The sequence below is a fragment of the Artibeus jamaicensis genome, unplaced genomic scaffold (assembly GCF_021234435.1).
Source record: "Artibeus jamaicensis isolate MK-2021 breed Jamaican fruit bat unplaced genomic scaffold, CSHL_Jam_final scaffold_916, whole genome shotgun sequence".
Classification (NCBI taxonomy): domain Eukaryota; kingdom Metazoa; phylum Chordata; class Mammalia; order Chiroptera; family Phyllostomidae; genus Artibeus; species Artibeus jamaicensis.
Genome location: NW_026522059.1, coordinates 2,284,348 through 2,300,352, shown reverse-complemented (window position 1 = coordinate 2,300,352; position 16,005 = coordinate 2,284,348). Strand labels below are relative to the sequence as shown.

The 16,005-nt window shown below is 62.9% G+C and overlaps 1 protein-coding gene across 3 annotated transcripts in view; it reads right to left on the bottom strand.

Moving 5' to 3' along the window:
• Nucleotides 1-395: 395 nt before the first annotated feature.
• TRAPPC9 (trafficking protein particle complex subunit 9) overlaps nt 396-16,005 on the bottom strand; it is a 219,722-nt gene continuing 204,112 nt past the window's right edge. For all 3 annotated transcript variants that reach the window (XM_053660957.1, XM_053660956.1, XM_053660958.1), the window contains 2 exons: nt 1,573-1,793; nt 396-1,028 (listed from right to left, as the gene is read on the bottom strand). In XM_053660957.1, the coding sequence (XP_053516932.1) occupies nt 861-1,028; nt 1,573-1,793 (389 nt within the window). In that variant the 3' untranslated portion in view covers nt 396-860. The remainder of the gene's footprint in view (nt 1,029-1,572; nt 1,794-16,005) is intronic.

Genomic DNA, 16,005 nt, shown 5'->3' with positions numbered 1-16,005 from the left:
AGCTCTGTGCAGCTCGGACGAGGCCCCGCCCCAGGCTGGGCTGCATACCTGCCCACCTGGCCTCCCAGCCGGCACCTCAGGGCAGCATGCCACCTGCAAAACCACAGTGAGCCCAGCATGTAAGGCCTGGGCCCGGCCTACAGAGCCCCAGAGGGACTGGGACCATTGTCACAGGGAGAAGAGGAAGCCAGAGGCTGGGGCCAGGCCCAAGGAGCACATGCACGGAAGGGGGGCTGTCAGGTCTCAGGACAGACACAGGCCCAGCCTTGCTGGCCACTGGCCATGTGCGTGTCATGGGGGCTTCTGTCCATAGCCCCGGGGGCCAGAACCCCAACCTGAGTAGCACGAGGTCCCTGAGCCCGGGCGCGCAGGCGAACGGAGGCAGGCAGACCAGCAGGGAGCCAGGCCCTTTATTAGAGACCTTGTCACAGACACACAGGCAGCCAGGGTCTGGAACAGGCCCCTCGGGGTGTCAAGTATGGCACATCTCTCCTTCCTGGGCTGTCGCAGGGAACCCCAAGGCCCCCCTGGGTGGGCTCTCATCCCAGGGTCCCAGGAACAGGGGCTGGGACCTGGGGCCTGGGGGCTGGGTGGGCACCACCCTCTGGGATCTGGTCAGCATCCGCCTCAGCATCAGGCCCCAGCAGAGGAGTCCCAGCGGGCCGTGCGATCGGGGCAAGGCTGCCACACCTGGGCACCCCGCAGAGCCGGAAAAGGGCTCTGCAAGAGAAATGGGTACAGAGCCCTGAGGCTGGGGGGAGGGGCGGAGGTGGGGCAGGAGCTGCACCAAAGGCTCGCCCCTGCTGGGGTGTGGGGCCAGGCCGGCCACCCCCTGCATGCACAGGGCCCAGTGGGCCAGGTCAGGCCCGCCCCTCCAGGGCGCGCACGTGCACACTGGGCAGGCAGAACCAGGACGGCGGCAGCTCCTTGCTCGTGCTGTCCTCGTGGAACCGAATGTGCAGGAAGAAGTCGCCTGTGTAGAGGAACAAGAGGGCACCAAGGCAGGCCGACTGGCTGGAAGGCTGTACCTGCAGGGCAGGAGGAAGAGGCATCAGCTCGGAGCAGCGTGGCCCCAAAGCCTCCAGGAAACCCTGAACCTGAGTGGACTTGGAGCCACGGGGGAGGGCAGGCACCCAGGCCTCGCCCACTGCGCTGTCCCAGGTAAGTCGCTGCAGCTTTCTGAGACTCAGCTTCTGTCTTTGGGACGAGCTCACAGCACTCCCCTCCCTGGGCCGTTCAGGATTCAGGTGGTGGGGGCTGGTCGGGGTGGGCAGAGCCTGAGGGCTGTGCCAAGTGGCTGGGAAGTGGGGGCCGGATGTGCTCTGTGACCCCCTCAGTCCCCCGGAGCCCCAGCAGTGGCTGCCAGGCAGGGAGGAGGTGAGTGCGTGGGGCGGTGCGGCGGCGAACATGAGCTCAGCCGTCCCAGGCTCCTCCGCTCACCCCGTCTCCTGAATGTCCTCTGGGACTGCCGAGCACCCTGGTCTCACCCCCCGGGCTCGGGATGCGGGAAACGGGCTGTCCGAGGGCCAGCACAGAGGACCGGGGGTGGGGGGCCCCCAGACCACCACACACCGCGTCCAGGTGGAAGGTGCTGGAGCCCACGAAGGAGACGGCACTGCGCAGGTCGTAGCTGTGCACGCCATTCTGGTGGTCCTGGTAGGGGACCACGGTGAGGGCAAAGGGCCCCACGCTGCGCTGGCTCCGGTTGGTCAGCCGCACCTCCAGGCGTATGGGCTCGCCCACCCGGCAGGCCGCCGCCTCGCAGTCACACGGCTGTCCATCCACCAGCACATCTGTAAAGGGCACAGGACGCGAGGCGGTCAGGGGCACTGCCCGGGTGGCCTCCCCACACCCGCCTGTCGTTCCCTTCATTCGTCCATCGGTTCGTCCGTCGGCTCGTCCGTCCATCTGCCCGTTCGTTCCCTCACCCCTTCGTCCACCAAGGCTGCCGTGCCCACCTGGGCCAGGCTGGGTGCTGGGCACAGAGGTGTGGCCCCGGCCCTTCCCTCCTGACGTGCAGGCTGGCGGGGCCAGGGCGGCCTCCACGGTGCTCCCGCAGGGGCCGCAGTCCCCAAGAGGACGAGTAGCGGACACCTGGCTGGGCCCCTGCCACACACACTGCCAGTGACAGTGGGAGCAGGTGTGCCTGTAGGTCAGCAATGCCCCCCAAATTCCCCTCCAAACCACTTTTCTGGGAAAGCCTTCTAAGGTCAAGCCTCTCCTGTATCTTTAAAAATCATAAGCTTTTACAGCACATTGTAAATCCTTTGGAAAGTTCACAGAAGAGTTTTTTAAAAACCCCACATAACCCCAGCCCCACTCCACCACCACCCGCAGCGACTGTCCGGTGTCTCTCCACCCTCATCTGTCATCTCGGCCATGGCCACTCAGAGATGGCCAGGATGGAGTCCGAGTTCTCCCCTCTGTGATCGGGCACCCGGGTGCGCCCCACATGCCGACACCTCTGTGGGCATGTTGACAGCGGCCACACCAGCTCCCGTCGGAGACTCAAACCCTGACCTGCCCGGCCAACCGGTCTGGGCCGGGTGCTATTCCAGGCAGAGCCCTGCGCATGGGACAGGAACTTGGCAGGTTTGACAGAGTGAGCGATGACCGGGGTATCCGGATGGGCCTGAGGTAATCTCAGAGGTTCTCAGGAGGGAAAGTGGGGGCAGGAGGAGGCTGCAAAGAGGGCTGGCTTTGAAGAGGGAGGGCAGGGTGGGCGGTGCAGCCCGCTGGAGCTGAGACGGTGGAAGCAGGGCCTCCAGCCCCCAGTAGGAACTCAGCCTGGACACTGCGGCACTCTGAGCCCCAGGCCCGTAAAAGCCCGTCTCCTTCCTTCTCCCTCCCCTTTCTCCAGAGCCTCGACACCTCACCCGACGCTGTCTGGCCGACCCACTGGTTTCACTATTGACGACCTGTGTTCCTCCTCCCCGGGAAGGCCCAGGAGCTTTGGGTCGCACACATGTGCAGGGTCCAGGCCAGGCAGACTCTCGTTCTAGATCACGATTTTGCCTGGATGGACAGGTGTGTGAGGGCATGAGTGAGTATATGAATGAGTGAATGAACAGGTGAGTGAGCAAATGGGTGAGTGTGTGATTGTGAGTGAGTGAATGAATGACTGGGTGGGTGAGTGAGCGAGTCAGTGTGTGAGTGAGTGACTGAGTGGGTGAATGAGTGAGTGAAGGGCTGAGCGGGCTTTGGGGCCTGAGGTGCCCGGGCCTGCACCCCGGTCTGTGCCCGCCTCCTTCGGGGCCCTCGCTCAGCCCGTGGCTGGAGGGCACAGACCATTAGGACTAATCTGCCACTTCAGGCTCTGGGTCCGGCTTTCGGGCTTTCCTGGAGGAGAATGTTCACCCAGGAGAATCTCACGGAGAAAATCTCGCAGGAGCAGATTAGTCTCTTCCCCAAATCCTTAAATCAGGCTGGGAGCCACCTTCTGCCTCCCGCCCCAGCCCCAACTCCCCTTCGCCGTTAATACCTGCCGGAGTCTCAGACTTCCCTTTGGCTGGCCCAGGACACCTCCCACGGTTATGCTGCCGCCTTGGACAGGCTGGCAGAGACTCGCTAGAAGGGGCGGCTGAGAGGAGGAGGGGCCTGCAGGGTCCACCCAGGGCACGCTCGAGGAGAAAGGAAGCCCTAAGGCCAGCCTGCCTTTGGGCCCAGTGTGGCCACAGTGGGGAGGGGCTTCGTGGGGTGGGTGAGCTCGGAGAAGGGTGGCAGAGAGGGCAGGCTGGCCCGTGGGGCCGGAGAAGCCCTTCTTCCTGGACAGGCTCCCGCCAGCACGTGCAGGAGCTGCATCCGCGGCACCGTCTGCGCGCACGAGCAGAGGCCACTGCCTCTTAGACACCGTCTTCAGCGTCTGTTGCCTGACCCAGTGCATCTCACCTGGAGATCTCTGTGATCCGGAGACCCCAAGAGAAGGCGCAGGGCGACGGAGCGAGCACAGTGGAAGGGGCTGTCCTGACCCGGCCACTCCCAGGCGCCACCCCCCCCCCCCAGCAAGCCCAGGCACAGCCCACTTCCCCACTCCTACTGCGTCAGGCCAGCACTGTCCCGCCCACCCTAACACGGGTGAGCAAGGCAAGGTGCGAGCAAGGAGTGAAGCTAAGGCAGGACCCCCAGGCTCCCACGGTGGATGAAGGGGACCCCAGAAGTGTCAGCAGGCCCCAAGGTCCCCTGTAGTCACTTTTCCGTGACAGAGAGGGGAGAGTGGTGGGTCTCTTGCTCAGCTGGCTCACCCAACACTCTGTCGGCTCCTTAGCATGCAGCGCCCAAGGCCTGGCGGGGGGACCTTCTTTTCCCCAGGGCTCTGGCCCCCTGTGAGGACCCTGTTTCCTGGCCTTCGGTAACTGTAAAAAACACGATGGCCAAGCAGACTTCAGGCGTAAACGTCTACTTCTGGATAAAAAATGTTCAAGCCTCAGAACAATGCAGGAGGGTCCCCGAGAGGAGCGGCAGAGGGGAGGCCGGCTCCAGCCAAAGCGCGTTTGTATGTCCTGTTTCTGCAGGCGTGGGCTGCCCGGGCCGCATGAATCTCGGGTGAGCCTGACTCTCACGGTCCAGCTTGATCCCAGCAAGGCTTGGCCTGGGGATTAATCAAGGAGCCCTGTCACCCCTTAGATGAAGCCAAAGAAGCTCAAGTGGAGAAAAAGGCAGCCAGGATCTGGGATCCGAGGTGACAGCTGGGGCCAGGCGGCCCCGACTCTCGGTCCAGCTTCACCCCGTCCCCGACCCGCTGGCCTCTGGGAGACAGCACAGGCGTACCGAGGGCAGAACCCCGTGATTTCCGATTGCCCAGTACAAAGCAGTGACCTTTCTTTAATGCCGAGGCAGCAAGTTGCTCGGTACTCAACCGATACGGCAACTTCTCCCTCTTTCCCAGTGAGAGCCAAGTAACTGACCTTCCCCTCTGGCCGTCAGGAAGCTCAGAGCCAAAACCACAGCAATCCAGGGTCCCCGGCAGCTGTACTTCAGTGTGCACCCAACACTCACACAACACACACGTCCTGTCCTGCACACCCACCCCCGCAAGTGGTGGCGGTTGTGCCAAATATGGTGTCCCTGAGTTGAGGTGTTCGAAACTTTGCTTGGCTACTTCACCGTCTACTGAGAGAGAGTTCGAACAAGAGGCTAGAAGCAGGAGCAGGGGCCGGGAGGTGGGGCGATGGCCTTCTGAGCAAGGGTCTTAAGGCAAAGAGGTGGCGCACAGCCTGGGTGGTGGGCCCCTCACCATCGTCCTTGGCCCCACCCCTGGGGCCTCAGCAGTGCGAAGGGGGCCTCGGTGGCAGCCAGGCTGGCTGAGACAGAGAGAGACCCACAGGCGGGGGAGGCTGGCCTTGCTACCCAGAACCGGGCATTGCCTGCGGAGCTCGGCCGGGTCGCCTGGGCACTCCCCACCAACCCCGGCTGCCTGTGCCCCGGAATGCCCCTTCCTCTACGCCCAGGAGGCGGCTGATCGAGACCCACACCTGGGATCGCCCTCCATTGGGAACAGCTCCGGGGGAGTGCTCTCACTCTCTCCGGGGGATGACTAACTTCTACAACTTTTCATTAAAGATTAAAGGGAATTGAATGAAAATTAGGGCGAGCTGGAGAGCAGGCCGTGAGGCCTGGAGCTCCGTATAGAGAGGCCCCAGCTGGCCCTGGCACAGGGCACCGGAGACGGGCCCTGCGCCCCGAGGGCAGTGTGGGGTCGGCTCACGGAGCAGCAAGGGCAGCCCCCCAGGTAGGCCTCTGTGCTGCCTCTCGACAGGGCCGTGGCTGCCTGTGGACTGTGGCGAACCACTGCCTTCAGCGGTGGGAAGGCGCACGCCGGGCCACCACCAGGCCCCCTGCACTCTGCCTCCACTGGGCCAGGTTCTGGGGCCACACAGCTGCTTGCTGGATGGCCAGGGGAGCCCCCTCAGAAGCCAGAGCTTCTGCGCTTGTTTGAAAACGGGACAAGGCAGCCTCCAGCCAGGGGCTGGTGCGTGGACAGGAGGAGAGGTGTCTGGGAGAGGGCTGAGGTCCGAGCCCGGTCAGAGGAAATGCACGTGGCCACAGGCCTGCCCAGACACACTGAGCAGGCTGCTCCAGCTCAGAGGCTGCATCTCGGCAGAGCCAACCTTGGGGCAGGGGCTCCCGGGCACCAGTGCACTTGAGGTCCTGTGCGGCCAGTGGCCTTTGCTGCCGTTCACATCCACTGTGCCTCGAGCTGGGCCCCACTGTCTCTCTCTGCACTTGACCCCCAGCTCTGTGACCCTGATTCCCAAGGCCCTGCTCACAGGCCCCTCCACCAGGGCCCTTCCCTGGTTTCCCCTCAGGGAACACTTGAACTTGAGAAGGTTCATGGAGATTGGCTGGGTGTTCACCAAACCATTAGCTTTTCCCTTGGGCACACAGCCGAGTGCAGCCAGTCCAGCAGTGGGGTGTGACGCAAACTGAGTCCCTGCCGGTCAAAAGTAGGCAGGTAAGTGATACCCCCAAAGTTGGGCCACAAACATATCCCCCATCTCCTGGCTAGCAGAACTAAGGGAACTGAGGAGCAGAGGAGGGAGGAGCCACGGGTGGGCAGGGCCACCATGGGCGGGGCCGTGGGTGGGTGGGGTCACATGCTCTAGCATCCCTGACTTCAGAGGCTCTGGGTGTGTTCCAGCATTTAGCTGAGATGCGCGCAGGCCTCCGGCACTCACCTAACTGAACTATCGCCTTTCAGAAGGGAATGGTAGGCCGGCTGGGAGCTGACGCACCCAGGGCCGCACTGTGCGTGGGAGTGGGTGCAGGGACGGGCCTCCTCTGCTTCCCGAGGGAAACGGCACTGCTCTCTGCGCAGGGAACACCTTGCTCGCTGGAGACAATGCCTCTATGAAGCCCTCGGTCTTCAGCATTCTCTCTTCGGACAAGCACTGCAGACAACTGAAGATAAACCAGGAAAAAAGCAGGAGGGGAAGGGAAAGCATGCCTGCTGGCTGGTGGCATTCTGCAGACACAGCCCTCTGAGAAAGCAGAGGGTTTAAAATGACTCGTCTGTCCCCAAGCAGTGTCTCTACCTTTTCAACCTCTCATTTTTCATCTTCTTCCAAGGCTTTCTTTCTAAATAAAGCGAAGATCCCCGCCACCCAGGCAGGGCCCTCCCCGCTCCCACGGCTCTGCGTCTGGCCTCGTCCTTGCTGCACTGTCATCAGCCTCAGACCCCGCCCCCAGGGCCCGCCCCCCCACGAGCGGGAGGGGCACAGGAGGGCCCCAGCAGGTGTGGGGTGGCTGTGCGGCTGTCACACGCTGCTGGGCCTTTGCACAGGCCGGGCGCTGCCTCTGCCTGGGAGCTGCCCGCCTGCCTGTCCCTCAGCCTGCCTCCTCCGGTGCCTCGGCGTCCGGTCTCCGCAATCCGCCTTCCCTGGAGGGAGCTCTGCCTCCACCAGCTGAGTCCCTGGGCCCAGTGCCTGGGCTCCACTCCCTCCACTGCCCGGTGCCCAGCAGGGCCAGCGTACAAGGGCCTCTCCAGGATTTGCAGACTTCCCACCCTCCACCCCCCCCCCCACAGCGGGGGCGTTCAGAACAGCAAAGCCTCCTGAGTCTCTGGCATAAGCCCAGGCTAGTAAGGCAGTGTCCCACAGGCTGGGGCGGGGTGCAGGCCTGAGAGCAGTGAGCGGTGTATGGGGATGTGGGGCGCTGGGCTTCCAGGAAGCAAAGAGGCGGTGCTGGTCAGCTCGGCGGTAGCTGGAAAAGGAAACCCTCTGAGGCCCTCAACGGCCTGGGGCAGGGCGAAGGGCATGGACAGGGTAGGTGACGCGCCCCCAGGAGCCCCTGGTTTGGCCGAGCAACCTCTTACGGTCCAATGAGAAGCAGCACACACCTCTCTGGGCCAACACCACCGCTTCCAGGAGGAAGACGGGCTGTTTCAAAGCAACTTGGAAAGGACTGCCCGCTGAGCTGTCTGCTTAATTGGCAGGAAGGCACTTGCAGCCTCAAAGCAGCATCCTGGGCAGGGACAGGGTTCCTGACTCGGGGGTGGGCACCTGTGGCCTTTGCCAGGGAGGTGACCCAGGCCAGCCAGGCCCGCCTACACCACTTGCGGGGTTCAGGGCAGAGGCCACGTGGAGACCGCCCACCCTGCGTCTGCACACTTGGGAGCTATGAGCCAGGCTAGGGAAGCACGACCCAAAACACGCTGGCCTCGTCACATGACAAAGGCATCTTCACGATGACCAGTAGGGCCACGTCCAGGTGGCAGATGCTTGGGTTCCTCACAGCAGAGCTCTGGGCTGGAAGGTGGCAATGGCGGGGGGTGCACAGTCCTTGCTGCCCCCCCACACACACACACACAGGGCTGCCAGGAGCTTTCATTCCCTTCCTGGGGTCAACCACCTCTGGGGCGGGGATCCCATTCTGACCCCAGGGCCACCGAGCCCATGCCTTCGAGGGGCTGCCGCGGGTGACGGATGAAGGGGCGGAGCACACTCAAAGCAAAGCCCCCCCCCGCCCCCGCTCTCCAGGCTGGGTCACCCCTCGGCCCCACAGGGATGCCCTGACTGCAGGGCTGCCCAGCTCCGGCCTCGCTCTCCCAGGCACAGCCACTCTCCAAAGCCCAGTGCCACCACCCCTCTGGTTTCCAGCTCCGAAGCCCAGAGCTGTCCACCCAACCTGGGCCCACACAGCACCCTTTCCCCTCGCCTATGCGAGGCATTCGGGGGAGACCCCTGAAGGGAAGAGATGGGGTTTCTGAAGTGGGAGCAGGCACAGCCATGTCTACCTGCAAGACGCTCCCTCCTGGCCCTACCTCGAGGGAAGGGCCGGCTACACACACACCCCAGGAGGGGTGGCTGACCATCCTGGGTGGTCAGAATGCAGGGCAAATGCCACAGAGGGGCTGCTGCCTCAGGGAGGCAGGGGGAGCGGCTTGGCTTACAGTGAGCATGTTCAGAGCCAGCATGCAAATCAGGGGGCCTGGAAACAGTTTGTTCTCTTAAATAATTCAATCATCTCCTCACCGTCCTCTTCTGAGCAGCAAGCGTCTGCTTAGCCAACGTGGCAGGCAGGCCGGGGGGCCGGGAGCCCGCCGCCCTCTTGGCTGCAAGGCCTGGCTTCTGCTCCGAGCCCAGAGGCCCTGGGGTTGTGGGGACAGGATGGCCAGGAGCCCTGCACACCCAGCAGGCCGGCCTGGAGGGAGGGGCAGCCTGAGTCCTTCGGTCATGACAGGCCCCCCCAGCACATGGCTCCCCGAAAGCGGACAGGTGTCAGGAGTGGGCCCGGCCGGACTTCCCCGCATTCTTCGATTGAACAGGAGAGGAGATAATGGTTACTGGGGGCTTTCCTTTGACGCTAGGTAGGTACTAGAGGCAGCAACAGGCACGTCCAAGCAACTCCTTTCTGTCTGAATGGCTCACAGCTCTCATCAGGTCCTCCTGGGTCTCTGGGGCCCAAGCAGAGGCCAGCCAGGGCCTTGAAGGAGGCATGACCCAGGCAGGAGGAGAGGTGAGGGCAAGAGAGTGTGGCCTAGGAGGAAGAGACAGGAGAGGACAAGGAGGGCTGAAGATGCACGACCAGAGGGTCAGGCCCTGCAGCCAGAGCGGCCAGGAGGCTCTCGCAGGTCCAGGCCCGTGGGGGGGCAGGAAGGAGTGGGAGCCCGAGGCAAGGACCTGGAGGCTGAAAGCAAGCCCTTTGGGCAAGCATATGAGACAGGAATCTTCTCAAAACGCAAAGCCCACACCGATGCATCTGAACTGCACCTGAGACAGCACTTCCCACACCTGAGTCTGCCCACCAACGGGGCTGCACACGTCCCTGCTCGGCTCTTGTCGGGGGCCCTGGTGGGCCAGAGGGGCTGCCAGCTGCCCCAGCATCAAACAGAGCTCAGAAATCTGGCCAGAGGGCTTCACCCCCAAAGGGTGACAGGCAAGAACACACCCACCGAGCAGTTTCCTTGGACATAGCATCTGACATGGGCCAACTCGCCTGCAGAGTTCTGCCCCTTTTTCTCAAGTCCTCAGGGAGCCTGTCAAATCTCTGTGGCCCCAAAAAACAGGGAACAGAGGGGTGAGGAGGAGTTTCGGAGACCAGGCTTGTCCTGCCTGCCCTCACGGGTTGCGCGTCATCGGGCAAATCACGGGCTTGCGCTCTGTTCCCCTGTGAGCCCGGGGGAACCAGGCCGCACTTGGGTCCCCTTCGGGCCCCAGGCTGGGCCAGGCCTCTGCCCGGCCCACCTCCCGGGCTCCTGTCCCCAGAGCGAGTTGGGGGGCTGCCTTCTCTGCTCCAGGGGCTTCCACAGGGACACCACTGACTCTCCAAACACAGACCATGCCCCCCGTCAGGGTCCTTCCCTTACCAAAGCCACGCTAACTTTGGGACCAGGCCTCTGGGACCAGAACAACACTCGGGCCAGGGCTCAGATGCTCACCCTTGAGGGGCCTGGGGAGCTCACACCATTTGGGGGCCTGCTCCTTATCTACGATGTGCCCCCTGGCACCGTGGGAGACTCGACACGGAGGGAAAGCAAGGGGCCACGAGAGGAGTCCAATTTCTTCTGCCAACACCGGCAGAGTAGCTGGCCCAGAAGTGCCCTGTCTCCATCAGAGCCACAGGCGGCAGGAGGCAGGGGGCAGGAGGGGGTGAGAAAGGATTCCAGGTGGAGGAGGTGGGAGAGGGTATGCACTGGCTGGGCCCAGAGACACACAGAGACAAGGGGGACAGCCAGTGTGACGGGCACTCGGTCCCAGAAGACACACGGCAGCCGCCGAGCACACGGCAGGGCCCGCTTGCTGTGATCAGAGGGAGCGGCCCAAAAGCTGGCCCCGCCTCTTTTCTGATCTGGTAGACGGACACCGACTTTTAGGGAAAGTAAAAGCTGTTGCTGGCAAGAATGAGGGAAATGGATCATTTCACATGCAGCTAATTAGTGCCTAAAAGCTGTAACACTTATGGAGGGCAATCCTGTAATAAGCAGCAAACGGCCTTGAGCAGACAGACCACGGGTGGGGCACTTCCCTGGCAGAACACGGTCGAAGGGGAACTGGACTCAGCCCTGAGGAGCTGGCAACCGCCCCGAGTCTGACGAGGAGGCTGGCTCACACATTAGGGCGGAGGAACACTACACAGCCACTAAAAAACGCACCTGAGACTCACATACACGGGCACAAAAAGACAGTGACCAGGCCCCTGCGGAGAAGCATGGCTCCTCACCGGCACCTTCAGGACGTCTCCTGGGGCCCAGGCTGCAGGGTGCAGCAAACGCAGGTTTATCTCACTTTGCAAGCAGACAATGTAAACTCACAGTCTCCGTGAACATAACCAGGACTGTAAACGCTCTCTCTCTTCCTAACAATTTTAACAGTGCATTCTTCCTTCTAGCTCAGCGTGGTGTGCGAAGATGGCGGCGCACAGTGTACAGGACATTCGAACTGCTAGTTGGCTGCTGGCTACTGGTGAGGCTCCTGGCCAGCAGGCTCTTAGTAGCGCCACTGGGGAGCACCGAGAGTTATCTTTGTATTTTTATGGATACGGATTTCTGACCGGGCAGAGGTCAGCCCTGGTGTTCGAGGTCAACTACACACAACCACCGCACACCCAGTTGTCAACAGCTAACATCTCTGGGAGGTGGGTCATTGCTAATACCTAACTCCTTCTTTGTATGTACCTATAACTGTTATTTTTTTTAGTGAGCATGGGATTTTAAAAGTCTGCCGAGGTTCATCTGAGCAGAGGGATCAGAGCCCACTGTCACTGCTGCCTCTGTGACAACCTGCGTGAAGGCACACCGGTGCACCTTGGGCCCAGTGCTCCAGGCTGGCCCGTCTCCCTGAACGCAGGCCCCGGGGCTCTCACACCCCACCCCTCCGCCCACACCTTTACGTGACTGCAGGGCAGTCCTTTAAAGAGGGGATGGAGTTAAAAGGGGGTGGCTGGGGTGGACTTCCATCCTGTGCCAGCAAGGCGGACAGCTAAAGCCAGGGGTCGAGTGGGCCCGGGACTTCGGGGCCCCTCCGCCTGAGCCCCGGAGCCCCGTGGGTCCCCCTGGAGCAGCAGCCCAACAACTAGGTTCCGTGGAGACAGCTGAGCTCTCCTTACATGGCCACCTCACAAAGGGAGGCCGCAGTGTGTGCTGTTAGGAGGAAAAGGTCCGAGGGGAGGGTGCACTGAGGCAGCCTGGTGGGGCCTCAGGGGCCTCACTGACCACGGAGACCACCGGACTCTGCCTAAGTGGCAGACAAGGAGGCTTGGACCCCAGGGCCCAGTCTGAGGACCACGAGACACTGGCGACGTGAACAGAAACAGTCTGTGATCTGTGACCCCGAGCCTGCCAGCGGCTGGGGCTGAGCAGAGCCTGCCCTGGTGGCGGTCCTGACAGCTGCACAGGTCGGCTGGGCAGAAAGATGACACAGCTGACAGTGACATAATAATGTCCCCCGGTCCCCCCGGGCCGACATACTGACGCTGCGGCCTGACTCAGAGGGACGGCAGGTGTGCCGGCTGCCTTGGTGCTGCTCGTGGCGCCCAGCTCGTCCTGCTGGCCTCCAGGACCTGTCCGCAGCCTGCTCACAGTCTACAGGGTCCCAGGGGGAAGGCGGCGTTCACGCAGCAGGAGGCCCACAGCCAAATCACCCACATGTACCTCTGCACAGGTGGGTGGGAGGGGCAGATGCCAAGGCCACACCCTCCAGGCAGGTGGCACTACACAGGTCTCCCCTCCCCCACACAGGCACCAGCAAGATGAAGGTGCTGCTTCCCCCCATTTTTCGGGACCTCACCTGGCTGGGAAGGGGCTGGAACTCAGAGGGGACTGGTTCTAGAAAAGGCCAGGCGCTCAGAGTGGCCTGCGTGTCCTTCATGATGGAGCCAGGCACCCAGGTGGGGCTCAGGGACTCAGAGCCCAAGTGGGCCCTTGTTCCGGGAGCTTCGAAGGCTCCTTGGAGGGGAAGGTATGTGCCAGAAAAGACGACTAGGTGGCCCAGGCTGAGGCTCAGGGCCCCCGTGACAGCCCCCAAACCTCACTGCAGCCGTCTCTGTGGCCTCCCCATCTTGGTCCTGGGAGGTCCCCCAGTGTCCAGCCTCAGGGCTCGCCCTCAGGCTGGACCATGACCATCCCCCACTACCCTGTCATCTTCTGATGCTACCCGGGGTCCCCAGGGCCACAACCCAGCCAGGGCTACCTTCATGGAGGAGGTGGAGCTCCTCCATGAAGATATGGCCGAGGGGCCCCGTCTCCTCTAGCCCAAGACCTGCTCCCCCAGCGCAGCACCTCCCAGAAGCCCACCAGCGGGCTCATGACCAGGCTACCCCCAAGACTACGGGCCAGGGCCTCGCCCCGGACAGAAGGTCCTCGGCACCCGCGGCAGAGCCTGCCTGGAGAGCAGTGCCAGGTGGGGCTGTGCCAGCTCGATGCCCTCGCCAGGCCTTTGCCTCTGCCTCTCCACGGGCTGGCAGCTTAAGCAGGTTTTAACTCAAATCCAAAGTAAATGCTAGATAGTACTTAGTGCTGACTGGGGCCACTGAAACAAAAGTAAATGAAGATAAGTCTCCCGGAGCGACAGGCCCTGAGGCCCTGCCATCAGGGCGAGCAGGCAGGGGTTCGCAGGAGTTGGGGCCCTGAGGGCAGACAGAGCTGAGGCTGGAGTGGTGAGGGACAGCCTGGGGACGGACCTGCAGGTCACAGGACAGCAGCTGCCTCTGCCTGCCCGCACACCTTCCTGCCCACGGCTGCCGGGCTCCACGCTCACGCACCGCCAGGGCCTCCGGGGCGTGCTGCCTGCCCCTGCGGCTGTCACTGCCAGGCACTAAAGTGAGCAGCCACCTCTGGACATCTGGGCTTGGCTGCCCCCATCCATCAGCTAACTCCAACAGCCGTTCCCCCACGACCCCGTGCCCAGCTCTTCCTGGGAGCCAGATGCCCTCCTAGAGAGGACACACACATTTCCGGAAAGAAATCAGCCAGAAAGACCAGCAGGACACCTGCTTTCGGGAGGCTCACAGTCTGCAGTGGACGGCCGCACACCCTCAGGGGCAGGCCCGATTCTCAGAGGCAGAGGCCGGCAGGACGGCAGGTGCTGAAGAGGCTGCCGGGGGAGGGCTGGAGAATTCAGAGAATTCTCTGGGCTGGGTGGACAGGCAAGCAAGGGCTTGCTGGGCAGGACTGGAGAGGGACAGGGGCCTTTGAGGTTGAGGCAGGAGGCAGAGGGGACTCAGGACACACTCTGAAATGGGAATTCACTGGGGGTTAAGCAGAAGAGGGACAGACAGCCCAGTTCACAGGTTCAGAGGGTTGGTCAAGCTGCCAACCAGAGAGACCGTGGGCAGTGAGGCAGGGAGAAGGGTGGAGGGGAGGCCTCAGCAGCGGCCAGCAGAGGGCCACGAGGCCAGGGCCAGGAGACGGGGATGGGGCTGGCCCACACATGCGTGTGCCTGCACACAGCCTTGGCTGGACCTTCAATGTCCCCTCAAACATGTCACCATCCAGTTCAGCCACTTCCTCTTGGGACTATCTGCCAGGGTAGGCACCCCTGGACTCATGCTCCCCCAGGCACAAGTGCTGCGCTCCCTCGCCTCATCTCCCCAGCCAGGACAGACAGGCCGGATGTGGCTCGTGACATTTACCAGAGGGAGGTGGGCGCCTTCCTGTGGCCAGAGAGCCGGGCACACTGTTCACTACTGCGACGGTCATTTCCCGACAGGGTGTGCAGGCTCGCTCGAGAGGGGAGGGGCCACCAGTGAGATGGGCCAGTGAGAGGCAGAGCTGGGCACAGGCCTCGGCTGCCTGGGCCCCGCCCCGCCCCACCCCACCCCGCCAGGGGGGCACTCCCTTGGGAGTTCCGAGAACTCGAGCTGTCAGCAACAAGGTCTGCCAATCAGGAGAGAAACAACCCGATGGCATCGTGTGACCTCAGGGCAACACTTGACAATGAAGCCGGTCAGACACCGTGACTCAAAGACCAATGGGGGCTTTGGTCCCCCAAACACCCAAGGGCCAGTCCAGGCCCAGGAGGCATCTGGGTGGCTGCCACTCCTGGGCCTGGACTCCTGGGAGAGTGAGGGTCTCCTCACACTCGCCCCACGGCGGCCCTGGGGCCCCTGGCGGGAGGCCCCTTCCTGGCTCCCTGGGCAGCTCTCCGTTCGGCTCGCTGTTCCAATAACAGCACGAGACCGAAATATTGGCGTCTGGGGACCGAGAACCAGGCTGTGATTGTTCACTCGTTTTTTTGCCTTCCTTTCTTGTAAACATTTCCACTTTTCACAAGCAGATGATTTCGTCCGGGACCAGAAATCACTGCCTGCTCCTGCACCTGGGGAGCTGATAGCCCGTCCGAGAGGGAGGAGCACCGGCGGCCCTGGCACATAGGCCACGCCCAGAGCCCACCAGCTTGGCCTACGCCCCCCGGGGGGGCTGGCAGGCCGGGGCACCCCACCCCTCTACGGGTTAGGGGACATTAGGAGAGCCACTTCTCTCTACTCCCACAGCCCCAAACTCCAGGGCCGGCAAAGGCCTGCCTGGCCCAGCCAGGACCAAGTGCCCTGTCCTGTCTCTCAGCCCTGGCGCCTGGGCCTCAGTGTGGCAGGACATACGAGGCATGTCCTTCTCTCCACTTCTGTCCCTGAAATTCCACCGGAGCCCAGCCGCCTCTCAGAGGTTGCAGGGATTCGTCAGCCGCCATGCAGGCCAAGGACGGGGGAGGACAGTGGTGGGCACCCACAGCCAGGAGCACGGAGTTGCAGCCTGGGGGCCGGGCCCTGCCGGTGGGACAGCCGGGTGTACCGAAGGGCTTGGCAAGCAAAACGGGGACGTAAGCTGCCCTGTGACGTCGCCCCACACTCCCCAACAGTGTTGGGGCAGTCTGTCCTCTGCCGCCTGGAGAGGCCGGCCTGCTTGGAAGGAGAAGACGGATGCCTGCTCCCCCCAAGTCGGCACGGCTGTTTAGAGACAGGGGATGCGTAATGGCTCCTTTAGAAGATGGGCTCTTAATTACGAGACCCCTCGCCTAGCTAGTTAAGAGAGCAAAGCTAACCTCGGAGGTGGCCCCCAGAACGGCTGCAGTTGGG